The sequence below is a fragment of the Oncorhynchus clarkii genome, chromosome 12 (assembly GCF_045791955.1).
Source record: "Oncorhynchus clarkii lewisi isolate Uvic-CL-2024 chromosome 12, UVic_Ocla_1.0, whole genome shotgun sequence".
NCBI classification, from domain to species: Eukaryota; Metazoa; Chordata; class Actinopteri; order Salmoniformes; family Salmonidae; genus Oncorhynchus; species Oncorhynchus clarkii.
In genome coordinates, this window is record NC_092158.1 from 78,350,747 (window position 1) to 78,370,422 (window position 19,676).

The window sequence follows — 19,676 nt, forward strand, 5'->3', positions numbered from 1 at the left end:
TTATTATAAAACCCCACTTTATGAGCACCGTATGACCTGACATGGCAATAACCTTGTGGCATTCACTTTTAATAAAAAACAAAGGCTCATTTCAGCCATGTGGAAGATAGAGAACTAGCTAAAACAAACAGATGACATTCGTGCCGGGCCAAACCGTAACTAAGTGGACCAACTCAAAGGAAATCACAAAGAACCCAGAAAGAGTCAGCAGAAGAATAAGACAGAGATCAAACATGCGATTGGATTTGGAGGGAAGAGAAAAATCGTCTTATCTTTGATTTGTCTTTTCTAAGTCATGGGAACAAAATCTCGGCGCTCTCTCTCTCTCTCTCTCTCTCGCTCTCTCACTCACACACACACCTCTATCTCTCTCACATGCATGCACACACACAGAAAAATCAGGAGACAATTGTTTTATCATGCCATGCTCGCTCACCCCCTCATTCCCGTGTTACAGTAAATGTTCCCTTGCGCTACAGGCTCTTTGCCTTTTAACTTGTAGTTCTGTATAGGCCAAGCTCATTAAGAGCACATTCAGCCTTCATTATAATGATTATACACCACTGCACTAACAGAATAATGAACGGAGAGAGCGCTACATGATAGAGCAGAGGAGGAGGGGGTTGACAGAGCCATGAGGTAAAGAGAATGTGTTGACCTCTGGCGCTGACATCACTGACCCCCACCTATAGCTGACTAACAGGACCTCTCCGTCCTGGTTGGTCGAGCAGAGGGACGGTTACCCTGGGGCATGCCCCCAATACCCTGGCCAACTACCTGACTCACTTCTCCTACAGGCTCCTTTAGGTTGAGAGAGCTTGGCGAGTGTGGTACTATGCAAAGGAGAAAGGCTGTCTAGATTTAGCTTTGCCCCATTAGCTGCTTTAGCCAGTGCTAAAGCATGGGGCTGCATTTCTGCCCAACAGGCTTTTCCCCTTTTATCAAAAAGATGTGAGCAAAAGGTTGTGACAGGCCTAGAATGGGCTGCAGAGGCTGCTGGTCTCCAGGGGTAAAGCCTGTCTTGTCCTTTCCTGACTTAAACAAGACTTGACTTTGCAGTAGCTGAACATGAGAATTACAGAATCATGGAACCACCCATCAGTTAGTAAGCACGGTGAACTGCGGGTGAGCAGATGAAACCGGGATTCTCTCTGTGCCGTCCATTGGCCAACCATGACATCAATAGATGCCAATCGATCGACAAGAGTTCAAGCTGTTTGGGTCAACAGTTTGGACTTGAGAAAAACACCATTCTAACCATCATGTGATGTTGTTGATGATGATAATGATGATGGATGGTTATATTTATAGCCTCACAACACTGACCACAGAAGACAATAACATCATGAGAGGCCCCATTGTGTCCTAATGGGAGAATCACCCACTCAGTCAAGAGTCAGCAGAGAGGGCATTCACAACCCCCATCCAACCAAGCATGTCTCTCTTCCCTCTCTCTTCCCTCTCTCTCCCCTCTTTCCCTCACCACTCTCTTTTTACTGACTGGGTGTTCTGCAGAGTATGAAGGACAGTGAAAAGACTTTGAAGACTTGTTAGTATCGGGGCTTTGACCTCTGATTGGCACAGACTCCTCCAGCCAGGGTGAGTCAGAGAGCGGGAGCTTCCAGCCAGGACCGTGGCTGAGGCTGTTGTGAGCCGGGACTGACAATAGCAGGGTTGTGAGGAGGTGGAGAGGGACAATGGGATGGTTGTGAAGAGGTGGTGTGGAGGGCTGAAGACTCAGATCAGTGCCTTATTGTGAGAGCCTGCGTTGTCCGGGGTGCCTTTGGAAAAGTCCCAAATTCACAATTTTCCAGGGATTTCTTCCCCTGGAGGTAATATTGCATAACATGGAGAATGGAAAAACTGAGGAAAAGAGTTATGCACGTCTACCTACTGGTTAGTAGGCTAGAGGTTATATCCAACCGTGATATTATCACGGTATGTGGGTCAATTACTATTAGGCTGATCCTAGTTCATGTTTTTCTCACAACCATTGTAAAGAAGAAAACAGATATTGTAATAGTTTGAACTATAGATCACTTTTGAGGTGAATGCTAACATGGACAACATCACACAGTCTCTCCATATGGTGGCAGTGAGCAAAAGCCCCGTTGCTTAGTTCATCATAGATAATTACACTCCTTGTAATAAAGCTCTTGAAAATGTCAACACAATAAAACAAGCAGTTGTTATCATGTGCAGGAGTCATTTTCGATACTGAAAAACAATATATGCAGAAAGGAAATAATGATCACGTTATTCTCCTCTTTCCCTGCAGATGTTCACACAGCTGCATGGGCATCTGTTGTAACACATACTGTTGTACACACACTCCAGCCAATCAGTGTGCAACACTGCACCACACACACACACACACACACACACACACACACACACACACACACACACACACACACACACACACACACACACAGTTTGAACTCTTACCGTAAATGACTTACACCCCACCCCTTAAGGCTTGCCTTTCCCAAACTCACCCAGGAGAAACAGCAGGTAACATTGAGTTGGCCTTCATCCATGGGATCCCAACCGTGTAAATCATGTCTCTTCCCAAGAGGCCTGCCACTCCTACCTCAGAGGGTTTACAGAAAAACACAATTACACATTGGCACAAGACAAGTACAAACACTGATAAAATAGAATAGAGATCTTCAGAAAGACACATTATAAAAAGGGTTGTTGAATCCAATCTCTATTGTAAACAGAGCTGGGCTGATGAAGCACATTGTTCTGTTATAATGCTTTTATTACATGGGAGGGTGGTACAGCACATTGAATATACAACTGGAAGTGTGCATTCTCTTGCACACATTCATCCATCTTCCCTCTTGGATAACCTGTGAGTGTTTTAGAGTAATGTGTGGCAGTGGCATCATGTACTCTCATGGGTGTTACGAGAAACACTCACTACGCGGAACCCCACTGGGCTGCAGTCAATGCCAAATTCCACAGGAGCTGAGGTCCAAACTCTACCACAATGATGCATTAAACCAAAACCAACCTGACCAGAGCTAGCAGAGACAGAATAGAATGTATGAGGGAGGTGGCAGTTTGGGAGTGTTAACGTTGCCAGTAACGGTTTTCCTCTGTTAAGGTCTGTTCCCATGGATACTTACAAAAAGGCAAACTCAATAATAGTATTTAAATACTTTAAAATTACCAGAAAGACAGCCATTGTATGGGCATCATTCAGGATATGAAATAAAGCAGTGGCAAGCCACAGCCTCAAGTTTCAGTATGGGCTCTGGATAATTCGATTTCAAGTGTCACGTAAAATCATGACAATAATGTGCAGTTTTTGAGTTTGTGTGCTAACATAACACAGTGATCAGTTATCCTCTAGCCTCGTGAGAAGTTGTACCACATGCTTAAACATGACAACAGTATTTTTTTAACAAATATATGTGCTGACTGTGCCATTCACATTAAATACATGTTGACGCAGGTTTCCTGTTTCTGGTTTGTTCCAAGACGGTAAATGTGTTGAAAGCTTAACCCAGCCCCTTCGCTCCAGCACAGCTCTACTAACCCGTGTGAATGAGGGTGTCAAGAATTGGGATATCAACACAACACAGAAATTCTAGGTTTGAATATGCTTAAGATGAGGGATATGGATTTTTCAAGTAAGCTCCTGATGCATGTATGTGTTAGTGAGGCAAAGCGGTTACATTTCACTGTCAAGTTCTTTGAACCACAATGTGATCTGCAGGTTTGAGACGTGTTTGTGTGGGTGATGGAAAGATTACACACAAGAGACAAAGGCACCCTTCTCATCAACCAAAGCTGGTGCACTGTGGGGGAATCACATTTCCCTCCTCTCAAAATCCACTGAGTTGGGATGGGGAGTAAACAGAAACTGATCTGCAGAAACACAAATCAAATGTGGTTTATTGGGACAAACTAAGGGTCAAATTCAACCTGAGCACTGGAGCAATTTATGGAACAAGATTCTGCTTGTAGCCTGGCTTATCTTCCCATTGTTTGACATTGCCTTTGAATCCAATCTATGATGAAAGGAATAGAACTTGTGGCAAGATTCCAAATGAAACCCATCTGCAGGACAAAAAGTTCTCACACAGCAGGCTAGATGGAGTTGTTCATTATATTAGTTACAGGTAGAAGGTGTCTTTTAGGTGATGGAGAGTGGCAAAAAACCTCTCCCATTCTCACACAGTCAATCAGCTCACACAGATACAATGACTCTGCTCTGTGTGACACTGACCGGTGGCGAAACCAATTAAACCACAACAGTTGAGAGAAAGGTTGACTCCCTATGATCCTCGACTCCTGTGACAAATTGTATCCCTCTCTGAGCAGTCATGAAAAACATACAGGGTATTCGGAAAGTATTCATACCCCTTCCTTTTTCCACATTTTGTTACGTTACAGTCTTATTCTAAAATGGATCAAATAAAAACATTTCCACATCAATCTACACACAATACCCCATAATGACAAGCGAAAACAGGTTTTTAGACATTTTTGAAAACAGAAATACCTTATTTGCATAAGTATTCAGACCCTTTGCTATGAGATTCGAAATTGAGCTCAGGTGCATCCTGTTTCCATTGATCATCCTTGAGATATTTCTACAACTTGATTGGAATTCCTCTGTGGTAAATTGATTGGACATGATTTGGAAAGGCATACACCTGTCTATATAAGTTCCCACAGTTGACAGTGCATGTCAGAGCAAAATCCATGCCCTGAGGTTGAAGGAATTATCTGTAGAGCTCCGAGATAGGATTGTGTCGAGGCACAAATCTGGGGAAGGGTATAAAAAATATCTGCAGCATTGAAGGTCCCCAAGAACACAGTGGCCTCTATCATTCTTAAATAGAAGAAGTTTGGAACCACCAAGACTTCCTAGAACTGGCCGCCCGGCCAAACTGAGCAATCGGGGGAGAAGGGCCTAGGTCAAGCAGGTGACCAAGAACCCGAGTTCCTCTGTGGAGATGGGAGAACCTTTCAGAAGGACAACCATCTCTGCAGGACTCCACCAATAAGGACTTTTTAGTAGAGTGGCCAGACGGAAGCCACTCCTTCGTAAAATGCACGACAGCCCGCTTGGAGTTTGGCCTGAATGCCAAGCGCCATGTCTGAAGGAAACCTGGCACCATCCCTACGATGGCAGCATCATGCATTGGGATGTTTTTCAGTGGCAGGGACTGGGAGACTAGTCAGGATCGAGGGAAAGATCAACGGAGCAAAGTACAAAGAGATCCTTGATGAAAACCTGCTCCAGAGTGCTCAGGACCTCAGACTGTGGTGAAGGTTCACCTTCAAAAAGGACAATGACCCTAAGCACACAGCCAAGACAACGCTGGAGTGGCTTTGGGACAAGCCTCTGAATGTCCTTGGGTGGCCCAGCCAGAGCCTGGACTTGAACCAGATCGAACATCTCTGGAGAGAAAATAACTGTGCAGCAACGCTCCCCATCCAACCTGACAGAGCTTGAGAAGATATACTGCTATACCCAAAATGGCGTAGCAGTAGGACGTGTGTGTTTGTCTTTGTCTTATCCCATGTCTTGTAAATAGCCAGTCTTTTTCGTATATATCTTAATCTCACTTTCTATCTGCAAACCAAATATACTTTCCTGCAACCCGCCTCACCCAATGTGGCACGCATCTGCTATTTTTATTCCTTATAACTCGAACTTCCATCAGGAGCTAGCTAGCTAATTAGCTACTAGTCTTTGTTAGCCACGGCTAGCGTTCTTCACCTTTTTCCCGGTCACCAGCCAGCCAGCCTTAGCTCGAACAACACCTGCCTGTCTGCACAGCGTGATATCAACCCAGAGCATATTGGACTGCTTTTCTCTACCACATCACCGGATTCCTGCTGCTCTGGATCATTACACCAGATCCTCGTAGCTAACTAGCTGCAAACGAGTGGCTACTGTTAGCTAACGCCGCTGTCCCTAAGCAAGCACCAGCTAGCCTTGAGCTAGGCCCATATACCAGCTAATTCTAGGGCTTCAATACCTCCTTTGCCAATTGGCCTGGACCCATTATTGTCAACACGAAGCCCCGCCGATCCAGCACGACTGGACTGCCGACGTGATCGGACGATGTGGTCTCATCAGGGTATTCTGTTACAATGTCGCCGAAGAACCATGCACTAGCCCCGGCCCACTAGTTTTTCTGAACGCTGTGTTCCGTGCTCGCCTAGCGTAGTAGTGACTACCGAACGGCACCCTGACTCGCCTATTGCTGCTCTTTTGCCCCCCTGATCACTCGGCTGCACAGCTGATGCCCCCTGGACTGTTTCAATAACACGGTACCTCATTTTGTTTACCTGTCGGCCCCAGCCTCAAACTCAGATCCTGTATGTACTTAACTGACCCGCTCTGCCCATTCATCGCCATTTACCTGTTGTTGTCTTAGCACTCCTGATCAACACCTGTATGCCTTGTCTAATGCTGTGTTGGCTAGTTCTTATTGTTTTATTTCACTGCAGAGGCCTCAGTCCCACTCAAAATGCCTTAGATAGCTCAGTCCCACCCCACACACATGGAGACCTCACCTGGCTTAATTGGTGCCCCGAGAGACGAAACCTCTCTCATCATCACTCAACACCTAGGTTGACCTCCACTTTACTCACATCCTACCATACCATTGTCTATACATTATGCCCTGAATCTATCCTATCCACGCCCATAGATCTGCTCATATTATTCTCTGTCCCCAGCACACTAGACGATCAGTGCTTTTTCCTTTAGCCGTACCCTCATCCTACTCCTCCTCTGTTCCTCTGGTGATGTAGAGGTTAACCCAGGCCCTGTAGCCCCCAGGGCTAGGACCCTGATGTCCTAGCCATGTCTGAATCCTGAATTAGGAAGGCTAACAAAAATTCTGAAATATTCATCCCCAACTACAACATTTTCCGCCAAGATAGAACTGCCAAAGGGGGTGGAGTTGCAATCTACTGCAGAGATAGCCTGCAGAGTACTGTCATGTTATCCAGGTCTGTGACCAAACAGTTTGAGCTTCTACTTTTAAAAATCCACCATTCCAGAAATAAGTCTCTCACTGTTGCCGCTTGTTATAGACCCCCCCTCAGCCCCCAGCTGTGACCTGGACACCATATGTAAATGAATTGGCCCCCATTTATCTTCAGCGTTTGTACTCTTAGGTGACCTAAACTGGGATATGCTTAACACCCCGGCCGTCCTACAATCTAAGCTAGATGCCCTCAATCTCACACAAATGATCAAGGAACCTCCTAAGTACAACCCTAAATCCGTAAACACGGGCACCCTCATAGATATCATCCTGACCAACCTGCCCTTTAAATACACCTCTGCTGTCTTCAAACAGGATCTCAGCGATCACTGCCTCATTGCCTGCGTCTGTAATGGGTCTAACTTTAAGCATCAGCTGTTAGAGCAGCTTACCGATCATTGCACCTGTACACAGCCCATCTGTAAATAGCCCACCCAACTACCTCATCCCCATATTGTTATTTATTTTTTTGCTCTTTTTTTTATTTCCTTACCTCCCTAATCTTACTACATTTGCACACACTGTATAAAGATTTTTCTATTGTGTTATTGACTGTACGTTTGTTTATCCCATGTGTAACTCTCTGTTGTTTGTGTCGCACTGCTTTGCTTTATCTTGGCCAGGTCGCAGTTGTAAATGAGAACTTGTTCTCAAATGGCTTACCTGGTTAAATAAAGGTGAAATAAAAAATACATATTTAAAAAAGATCTGCAGAGAAGAATGGGAGAAACTCCCCAAATACAGGTGTGCCAAGCATGTAGTGTCATACCCAAGGCTGTAATCACTGCCAAAAGTGCTTCAACAAAGTACTTAGTAAAGTGTCTGAATACTTATGTAAATGTGATATTTCTGTTGTTTTTTTAATACATTTGCAAACATTTCTAAAAACCTGTTTTTGCTTTGTCATTATTGTGTGTTGATTGATGAGAAAAACAACAACAATTTAATAAATTTTAGAATAAGGCTGTAACATAACAAAATGTGGAAAAAGTCAAGGGGTCTAAATACTTTCCGAATGCACTGTACATAAAATGAGAAAGGGCAATATCGCTGCTACAATTGGAAACATTGAATTATTCATTTTAACTGATTAATTACAATTAAACAAGACTCATGGGGTACATTAAATCAATTGATAACCATGAACTCAGTAAAGGAGTTGCCTTCCAACAATACAAAATGTAGCTGAGAGATTTTAGCTTTCATCTAAAATTATTCAAACAAAAAGTCCCTAGCTCTCAGACGGATGAGCTTTATACAACAGGAATGCTGCTGGAATGAGGCTGAGGGGCTTCCCCGTTCTCTCAGAGGAACTAACGCGTCGGCATGCCCAAATATGGAACGCGGATTTTCTCTTCAGAACTAAATACTCGATCCCACATTAGTATATCAATATATATATATATATATATATATATATATATATATATATATATATATATATATATATATAGTTAATACATGGTATAAATTATGTGGTCTCCACGGTTACGCTAACCCCATCGCGGCATTGTTCATCACATTTGGACACGGAACAATCAAATATAATTTCAGCAGAAAATTAGGCTAATAGCTATCCATGCTACATGCAATTCATCAAACAAACTTGCTTTAAAATTAACAAGTGAATTGCAACTCATTTTATACGCCTACAAAATATGGCGTCCACATAATATGAAGGCCTAGGCAGCGCAGTTCAGCGTCTGATGGGACAATGCCTATCAATTTGTAACCATGTAACAATGTGGACCGTGCAACATCACAGTAACGTAGTCTACTGTAGTTACAATATAACAGTCAGATCACAAAACAACGTATATCAACAGCCTACAAACATGTTGACAAATTAGTCTACACGTCGGTGTGTATTAGTCTGCACAGCGATTTAAATAAATTACGTGAAGAATGTATAGAAGTATATTCTTAATCCAGCCCTGCTTCACTGTTCACTTTTCTTGCCTACATGAGCGTGTTAATAAACAATCGGTTTACAATCAAAGTAGTTCCTGGCAATCGCGTCATAATCATGACGTTACGTTGTTGGGCGTGCACAAATAGTTTCTATCCAATCAATTCCCTTTGCCAATCTTGACAGCATGCGTGTGGGCTGATTCGTTTTGCATGGCCAGTGCACCGGGTGGGTGGAGATTTTATTAATGGACCAATGGAATAGTCTAAAATACACAGACTACGCTCACCCGTGGCACCGGGCCATGCAACACGAACTAGCCCAATGTTTGGTGTGTATATAAAACGGCATGTTACTAGCTGCTCACTCAGAGTGAATTTATCACATAGAACAACATACCTTGAACGCAACCTTATGTGTGGGTATAAAGGTTTTTCTTATACAAGGTTGAAAAAGATAGCTCAAGACATTGGATCACGACAATACTGCGGTCATTCATCTGTTGACAGCCTTCGTGGACCACTGCTCTGTTCTACATCTTGGATTTTCCCTCACTTTTAGAAGTGAAATTCTTTTTAGTTTTGAACTTGGGTCATTGCTGAAAAAGAGGGGTGCTTGCGTTGATGCTGCGTAGGCCTACTTTTTGCTGACACCGTCATTTGTTGACCAATATCCTGAGACTGTTTAAACAACTGGTAAGCTCACTTTCCTACGACTTTATGTCTACAAAAATGGAGCAGCCTTTTTATCATGACGATTCTTTTATCTCGGCTTATGGCCACTCTGATGCTGCATTGCACGACTACAAACTCCTAAAGCAGAATATGAATTTGAACATGACAGAGCCATATCGCAACCTCAAGTCTGACTTGTACCAAGCAGCGCACCAGGACGTCGGGTCACTGAAGCTTGCTTCCCCTGAACTCGAAAGGCTTATCATCCAAAACAGTAACGGTATAATTACTACTCCCACCCCAGGCCAGTACTTCTACAACCGGAGCATCACGGATGAGCAGGAGGGCTTTGCGGAGGGCTTCGTGAAAGCCCTGGACGAGCTCCACAAGATAAACCATATGCCCATGGCCCCGCCCAACGTGTCTATTGGAGCGGGTGGTGTGACGACCTGTTCGGCGGCGGCCTCTAGTGTCTTCGGCTCCTCCCTGCAGCCCGAGCCTCCAATCTACACAACACTGAACGCTTATTGCCCAAACACTAACCTCTCTTCTACATCCAGTTACCCCAGTACCACCATCAACTACTTACCGCCGCACCACCAGCAGAGCCATCACCAACAGACGTCGACGCACGCGTCACACCCCTTTCAGTACTCTCTACCTGGCGCTGGGGTCCATCCACAGCGCCTTGTGGCTTTCAAAGAAGAACCACAAACCGTCCCTGATCTACACAGCAGCGACGGTTCCCCGCCAATGTCCCCAATCGACATGGAAAACCAAGAGATAATCAAGGCCGAGCGGAAGAGGCTTAGAAACCGATTAGCAGCAACCAAATGCCGGCGCCGCAAACTGGAGCGCATCTCCCGGCTGGAGGACAAGGTGAAAGTTCTGAAGTCGGACAATGCTGGGCTCTCCAACACAGCGAATGTGCTTCGTGAACAAGTCGCCCAGCTCAAACAGAAAGTCCTGACACATGTTAGCAGCGGCTGTCAGCTGATGTTGACGAGCAAAATGGAGGCATTTTAAATGGAGAGGCGAGGGCATTACGCAGAGTAATTCATAATTTAGAAGTGACAACACTGGAGGAATGTTCTACATGAACAGCACTGGAAGAGGCCATATACCGGCAGGCTATTGTTAGTAATGACAATACGGTCGCAGGCTGTGTGTTGGCTGCTCTCATTTCGGGTAAAAGACTGACAAATGGTACTTCCGGATGCTGGACACCGCACAAGGGACCATATATCCATATACATGACAACAGGAACAGCATCCAGACTGAACATAGACACTGACACTGAGTGACTAGAAAAACAAACCAGAGACCACTTGATAGGCTGGTTTTGATACCTAATCAATGGAAATGTTGTTGTGTTTGTAATTTTGCATATCGTCATGCAATGCTGCATTCATTAAATGTTTAAGTTATTGTTTGCCAGGTTGATCCTGACAAATTAATATTTTTGTCATGTTTACAATGTATTTTTTATTTGTGCGATGTATATTTAAGTAAAGTCTCATGTTCAAAACGATTTTGGCTTCATGTTTGTCTATTGGTGTCATTATGCCATTCATGGTGTTTGATAAAAATGCGACTTTGAAATTATATTGGTCGTTGAAGTATGATGGCTATATGCGCAGAGGATTTACTGAAGTCTAGTGTTATGCATAAACAACCACCTTACGCGTGTGACTCATGGCTAGTTTTCATTGAAGATCGGTTTAGGTCATGCTCCTTTACAATGAGAGATTCGATGCTATTAGACTACATTCAGGCCTTCATGTCCATAACGTCAGCGCGTTACCTTTTACGCACAGCGTGTCCATATAAGGACTCTTCTGGTAGAGATTACGTCACTGTGAGCGAAGCTTTATGGGAACTCCCGCCTTCCTCGCAAATTGCTTTCATTACACTTCATCTAACACTTTGTATCAATAAGATGGTTTGGCACAACGGAATTTCCAATATTATTATTTAAACTAAGCTGGCGCATAGGGTAATAATTAAGAACTGAGCTAAGGAGCATAACAAGGGGAAACTAACTTTGACCAGATATGGACTTGGCACAGTCATAATTTCGCAAGGGTGATCAATAAATAACTACGGACAAAGTTCAGCCACTAACTTGACTAAATTACAGTATGTTGTATATACATTTTTCATATGGCATGAAGTGGTCAACCACTAGACAAAAATATTCAAAGTCCTCCCATATTCAAGGTGTCTGTCCTCAGTCCATCAATTCTCTAGTTGAATCATCTATTTGCATAAAGACTTATGGCCACCAGCTCATTCTGGGCACATTGTTTCCCATGATGCCTAGCCAGGGTAACTTAACATGGTGGTTGCGTACACACCACAGTTAAGACAGATTCGGGTCTTATATTTGAATGAGTGCACATGGAAGTGACAGTGGCCTTTGGAATGCCGGGGGTGTTTAAAGATGCCACACCGCTTGGCAGAGCAGTAGAAGCGAGTGGGCATCTGGTGTGTTAGCGCATCTGTGTGTATGGATGGGTTGGGTTGGCATTGCCAAGGACAAGAACATTGTGGGGACATCAGAAAAATATGTGAGGCCCTGTTCTCTTTGAATTGAGTCAGGGATATGGGAAAAGTCCCATTACAGTCTAGTTAATTGAAGATTAGTCATCATACATTATCTTCTTATCCAAACAGTTTTTTAAATTCAAGCCCTTCAAAGTTGGCAACAGTTGCAACTCCTGTTGTTTTGCGGTCTTTGGCAGACAGAGGAGTTATTGAGTATGCACATGCTGCTCTCAGAAAAACAGGAGGGGAATTCTGTCCTGTTAAGCAGTTAATGATGTAGGCTACAGCAGCCAGCTAGGCAAACAACCCAGCCAGCCTGCTCTCCACAACCTTCAGCACACTTGAGAAGAAAATAAAATAAAACCACTTCAAAAGAATCGCTGAACGCTGGGGTTTTGACACACTTTCTCACCTCAGCTGTTTTGGAGAGAGTTTTTTATGCCCCAATATGGAAAATATCAGCTACGACACCTACGTGTATTCCATTTGTGTATCTTTCAGTTGAAATAGTCCTACTAGTATTCATAAAAACAAGTGCAGTTTCCACCGTTTCAATGTTTTAGTACAAAAAACTTGTGTAAGATTTATTTATTTTGATTTTGTTATAACACATACCTAATTAAAATGTGACAGTCAAGAGCAAAGGTGTCCTATTTGAACCCTTCTCTCTCCTATACCAATTTCTTGTACTCTTCTATTGTTTTCACTTCTCGACACATTGGTGGGAACGTAAATGTTCCATTGCCAGATGGAACAATGTTTTTTGGATACTTGATTTCTCAGATCCCACCAAGGGGGAAATACATAAAAACATGGTGTTAACATGGTTATTTATGTGTAGGCCTACACAACATGTATAAATACACACGCACAACCTGCCCATTTCAGCTTCTCACTACCACAGCCCACAACCAACAATGTCTGTGGGAATATCTGTGATGCAAGTGATGACGTATGAAGATCTGGGGTGGGTTTATTTTCCTCCCCTCTAGCCCCCGTTCACTCCTACAGGCCTCACTCTCTCGCTTCATCTCCCACATTTCTCTCGCATCATACATATTCCTCCCACCTCACCATGGCCATCTGAGCTTCTTTCAATAATTACATAACTCATTTCCGAGACATTTAGACCTACGTAGGACAATGCAGATTGAATGGGATTTTGCATGATGAATGTCTATCTAAAAGAAGACATGGGTTTTCAATAGGAATCATCTAAAACGCTACTACAAACTTTTTCCATCTATCTCAAACCGAGGGAGGTAATCCCATAATCTTTTAAAGACAGTCAATTTGTGATAAGTAGGAGTCTACATAATGTCTGGTTTCTCAGTCCCATGTGTCACCAGAGGAGTAAGTTAAGTTGTAATAGAATGGAGGTGATATGCAGTGTACACTGTGCAGCTCAACATGAATGACCTCTGGAACACAGGGAACAGATTATAACCTCTTCTGAGACATGCAGGGTTCACTATTACCCTGGGAGATACAAGAAGCAGTTTGGTCATAACAAGTGGGGTCATTCAAAAATAGAGAATGTTTATAATCTATTACAATATAAAATCTTTAAAAGGGCAACTACACTTCCTGATCTGGCCTCGTTTTTAGATTACCGTAGGTTAATTAAGAAATGCTAGCGGCCATGACTGAATTCAAAACATGAGTTGATATCAGGGTGTGATTTGATGTGGGTGTCTTGTGTGTGTGTGTGTGTTCGCAGGTGGGAAGAGTTAACCAAACTATTTTGCCAATTAGCGGACTGTCAATAAATTACACAATGTAAATGTGAATATTTTCATGTTGTACACCTGTTAGTTCTCATCGTGTGTTACATTTTTGTATTATCATTTCTACAATTTATAGTTGGTTTGAGGTGTTTAAGTCATTGACATTTGCAGCTATTAGATTTTTTTTACATATTGTCCCATGTACATTGTGTAATTTAGCAATGGTCCCTAACTAGCCCCATTGGTACAACATATCCAAAGGCAACCCAAGCACAGGCATTACAATCTGGTAACTTGCAGCTGCACTCCGAATTAATGATTACTTGTGAACTGCCAGCTGTGGGGAGGATTGAAACAAACCCAACCTTAATTTACATTGTGATGCAGTCACGACCACAAGTCCCACAAAACTCAGTTTTAGATGAGACTATGACCAAAATGATCCTATTTACACATTATACTAAATTTAGACAGCATAATGAATGTTTATGACTCGATGCCACATAGGCTGTTTTCTAAATGAGAAGTTGTTTTTTAGCGGCAGTTGCTCTTTAAAACTAATTTGTTTGTATTGTATCAATTAACAAAATCTATACAAAACCAATGCTTTCCAGAAAAACAGGGACATTGCTTGTTGAATATGTGCATAGCACCATCTAGTGGTTAGTAACTAAAGCTTACTATTAACTCTATACCAGTGTTTATGTCATATTCCAATATAAAAGTACTGAATAAAACACTTGGTTTTAAACTATATTTTCTTTAAAAAGGCAAAAGCAACTTCCAAATGCCTCATCACTACAAACAAAACTAGAGAACAATTTAGCTAGACATTCTGCTTTTTTATTAACATTCCAGTTCATACTCACATGGCACTGTTTGAATTGTAATCAAAACAAATGAAATGTCACATGCACCGAATACAACATGTTTACCTTACAGTGAAATGCTTAATTACAAGCCCTTAACTAACAATGCAGTTTTCATAAAAATATGTGTTAAGTAGAAGTTAGATAAGTTAAAAATAAAAAATCATTAGAGAACAGCAGTAAAATAAGCCCCGTGATGGAATCAACATCAAGCCTAATACACAAATGATATATAATTTTCAAGAACTCTCACAAAACACATCCCCACTGACAGTGTAGTTGACACAGAATCAATGCGATCAGCAGACTCAGTCAGTCAGCGATCCAGCTAACAACAGTAAGTGCTCAGTTAGTACCCTGTATAGATGTAGCACCTCTAAGGAGGTGTGGATGGATCAGTTCTGTTTGGAGAAAAACTCCTTGCTCTTCTGGATGTCCGGAACGATGGTGTCTCTCCCTGGTCTCCTTCCTGCTGGGCACACTGTAAAGAGAAACAAGTCACACATCTGCCCTGTGACCATACAGTGTATATCAAACACATTTGCTCACTAAATGTACTGTATATTCTAATAAGAATAGGAACTGAGGTGAAAAGGGGCTAGAGGTCAAGTAGCACTACAGTGCATACAATGGAGGTCTATTGGTGCCTAACAATATGAGTCTCCTGCCATGTCCTGAGATGTCAGCACATGCTACTCTAAATCCCCTACCTGCTCTCTTTCCCCTCCTCCTCTTACCCTCTCCAAACTTGTCAGTGTGCTGGAAGGCCTGCACCAGGCACAGTGTCTCATCCACAGAGCACGCTTCTGGCAGGTCATTGATGGGGATCTGCCTCAGGATGTCCTTGTCACCAATCACAAACAGACCTCTGGACAGTAGTGTCATGACGTTGGCCTGGGGGTAGGTTTATGACAGTCATAAATACCTCTTCCCCCCTTTTTCCTCTCTCTACCCTACTGATGTTACATTTGCAAAACCCTTGGTTAACATAGAGATTCTGGGAACATCAGAAGGTGGGGGGAAATGAACTATATTCTGGTAATCCGACCAATTGAACATATGCAGTGGTACTTAATGAATATGATGTCAGTTCGGTTGTCATCTGAGACATTCTCATCAATGATAAGATGACATAAACTCTACAGTGGAAAATCTACACATCAGAGTTATCAGATTAACATGGAATTGTTGTTCAATTTAAATGTTTGAATATTAAATTATTCGTGATGGGATGAAATGTGATTTTAGCTTCTAAAATGTGAGATTTGGGTTTTCATAAGGTAGGGCTCTGCTCAATCAGTGGTCCGCCCCTGTGAAGGGACATGGGCTATAAAACCTTTCAGACACGCCCTCCTCTTCCTTCCTATATAAAGCCTTGACGACAATATAACCTCCTGTTCCGAGGATGTGAGGACGACGGTCCAATGTCGGAATGGTTAAGATAATAACTACAGAACGAAGCCAACATCAGCGTGGTATGAACTTTACACTCTTATTCACTACAGAAGTGATACCTCCTAGCCGTTGAGTTAGCAACAACCGCTGCAAACGAGGGTTAGGAAGAAACAGACAGAGTATCCCGTCTACCCCACAACAACGTTACTACAACGGATTCAATTTAACAGCAGAGACATTCTTCAAAGGACGAAGGACTCGGTTGGGCAACACGGCCTTCCATCTGCCACCAATCTACCGAAGCCCAGCTCAGAGTAAATATTTATTGCATTTTCCTTTTCCAAATGGGCGGTCATTTAGAATGCATAAGATGCTGTATTTACGATAGCACAGCTTCGCCCTTTGTTCCTCAGTCTTCCCGCTCTTTCACTCAAACCAAGCCCCTTTTCTTTTGTGTAACAAGCTGTCATATCTGTTCCGCCCGCTAGGGACGTTTTCCTTTATGGCGTAATTTGTAATCAAGTTATGATTTAATTATGTGTAATTCTGTGTGATTAGTTAGGTATATAGGAAATAAATAATTAAACCCAATTTTGTATTGCTGGTTCAACTTGTTAGCCAGGGTTCGTGCAGATAACCAAGAATTTACAACTTTCAGATGAGACTGAATTAAGGTGACGATTAATATTGACTGCTATTGATGTAAAATATTACTAGGTCTTTAATAGTTTATTTGGAAGATAACAGCTCTATAAATATTATTTAGTGGTGCCCGACTCTCTAGTTAATTACATTTACATGATTAGCTCAATCAGGTAATATTCATTACGGAGAAATTATTTTATAGAATAGCATGTCATATCGCCAAAGACACGACAGTAGGGAGGAAGGTTAGAACAGGTAAAGGGTTGAGCACTGTATAAAGGTCAGGAAATGGACAGCTCTGAGTGAGAGTGAGAGTGAGTGAGAGTGAGAGTGAGAGTGTGAGAGAGAGAGAGAGAGAGAGAGAGAGAGAGAGAGAGAGAGAATAGGATTATAAGACTTGTCCCAGAGCTTGGTAACAGACCTGTAGGCTATGCCCTCATCCTCCTTCAGTACTCCGTAGTCCCTGGAGATGGCCTGGGTGGGGTCAGCCAGCAGAGGGATCTTCATAGGGCCCAGACCTCCCTGTTTCTTTTATGTGTTGATCCTGCACAGGAGGGGGAGAGAGAGAATCACTATTACACACACAATAAATACAGGACTGTAGGCAAATGCACTGCACGCCTGCATGATTATTGATGACTTGAACAGTGGCCGCTACACATCTGCTGTGTATCTGGAGCTGAAAACCGACTCAGTCAGTCTTCCAGGGTCTTATCACAGCTACACAGGCTGACAGGAGAAGCTTAACTCTGGGCAGGGTGGGGCTTCAGGACCCTATGCAGCCTAGTGCATTTACTTCCTGGATTCCTCTTCACAAACATGAAAATGATTACCTAACAATAGCCACAAGTTGGGGTATTAACTTAGATATATGCAGCAATATGCAAAATAATTAAATAAAAACATAGATTATACAGAAGGACAGTAGAGGATAAGATTCTGGTTTGTTTTCCTATATCAGTATTTTCCATATATGACCCTAGTATAGGTCTCACCAGGCCAGGTGAATGGCCAGGTGAATGAAGTGGGAGTCTGTAGAGGCTGCCAGGACCTCACAGTCACTCTTCCTGAACTCCTCAGCACGTTCTCAGTTCTGAAGGCCACAATCTCAGTGGGGCAAACAAAGGTGAAGTCCAGCAGGTAGAAAAACAGCACCACATACTTCCCCTAGGGAGAAAAGACAAAAGGGATTTCAAAAGTATTGTATACGGTTTATGGTCATTTGCCTAATAGTTACAAATCTGCTTCCATGACCTCAACAGCATGGGATGTGTATAGCTAAGCAATGATTTAAGTCTGAGAAATGTTGAGTTTGAATGTACTTTTTGTGTTTGTGTGTAGTTGATTTCACACCAAAGCGAAGCCTCTGTAGTAGGACAGCTTGACCTCTTTGAACTGTCCATCCACTACGGCTGTAGCAGTGAACTCTGGGGCTGGCTGGCCACTCTGATTCACCTGGCGTGAATCAGAGTGGAAAACCTTGGTTAACGGCATTACAGGCCAATAGACTTAATATTTCGAGAAGGGCATTAATTGAGCTTAAAGTAAAATTCATGTTTGAGTACTATAAGCCTAGCCTAGCCACAAAATGAAAGTGTGTCTCGACTAAGAAAGCTGACATTTGGATTTCTTGAGACATGAAAACCTGTTGTTGAGAGTCAGGAATCTTTGACAACACTATTGTCTGCCTCAAAACAATCGAGCACATGCCCGAAGCACATGACACACTGCACAGTCATGCTTGAGGTTGAGGAATTGGTTTCTTTGTAAAGTCCTCATGCAGCAACCTCTCAATGAAGGACACCATAATATTTGCACACAAGTTTGTTTTCAAGTACCCATTGCTGCGACGATAGGACAGTTCACTGAACTCACTGCTCCAAAGGGGAACTCTAAGCTGCAGATAATGACCTTGAGAAAAATGTACTTAAAACATGATATAACAGAGGGATATTATAATCATATCCTATTGTATTATTTTTTAACTCACATCAAATTTTTATAATTGTTACTTTAGTCTTTGATAGATCATCTCAGACCTGTGAGCAGAGGATTTTCCCCCACATGACACAGCAAGAAAGTAGCAGAGGAGAATCAAACACAGAATACTAATTGTTCTGATTACCAAATAAAACCAGAAATCTGTCTCAGAAATCTTTATCATGAAACATGAACTTCAGATAAGAGTTTGGTAGAGTTAAAGCTGGTATTAAACATGAAAGGAAACAGTCACATTTGGTTAAACTGTTCTTCTATCAATCTACTGCATTCCAAACACTGTAAGATAAAACGTGTAGTCTACAATAGCCTAATAAAAGAACACTGTAGTTCACACACAGCCAACAACCAAACTAACCTAGGCTGTCTGATCTATTTCCCTCTCTACAGTGTAGCCTACTCTAGCTAGTCTGTCAGCAGTTTAATAGTGTCAGTTTGACTATCAGTAGAGTGTAGGTTTATGTTATTGCTACTTTCTCAGGTCACTGCCACACAAGTAAGAAGAGATAGTACCAGTGTCTGAGTTTGTGTCAAAGAAAGTGCACAATTAAGTGGCAACATATAGACTAGGCCATTACTGCTGTCAGAACACGGACATAGTAACTAACTGACCAGTAACTAAAAGCTGAGGAGATGCAAATCCCGCGAGAATAGGCTGTCTCAGCTTTCTGTAAGTGAAGAATTTGATTGACGTTATCAATCGCGGAAAATGAATATCACAGAGTTTCTAAACCCAGACACACAACATCGCGAGACTCCCGAGAAAATGACCAAGCAGACTAGGCCGGAGTTTGAGAAGTCAATGAGAGAACTGAAACGTTCTTCCTTAGTTGTTAATTTTCTAAATCTAAAGGCACAACCTAGATTCGAGTCAATGTCTTAA

General features: G+C 42.5%; 1 protein-coding gene and 1 pseudogene across 1 annotated transcript; one reads left to right on the forward strand and one right to left on the reverse strand.

The window, feature by feature from the left end:
• Positions 1 to 9,308: 9,308 nt before the first annotated feature.
• On the forward strand, positions 9,309 to 11,143 carry LOC139421393 (transcription factor JunB-like). The gene has a single exon (XM_071172252.1). It carries the CDS (start codon positions 9,657 to 9,659, stop codon positions 10,635 to 10,637), a length of 981 nt encoding a protein of 326 aa, XP_071028353.1. The 5' UTR covers positions 9,309 to 9,656; the 3' UTR covers positions 10,638 to 11,143.
• A 3,871-nt stretch (positions 11,144 to 15,014) lies between these two features.
• LOC139422552 (peroxiredoxin-1-like) lies at positions 15,015 to 18,289 on the reverse strand (annotated as a pseudogene).
• Positions 18,290 to 19,676: the final 1,387 nt, after the last annotated feature.

Bases quoted from the DNA above. Each gene is read 5' to 3' on its own strand.
- LOC139421393 (XM_071172252.1), top strand. From the start codon at position 9,657: ATGTCTACAAAAATGGAGCAGCCTTTTTATCATGACGATTCTTTTATC.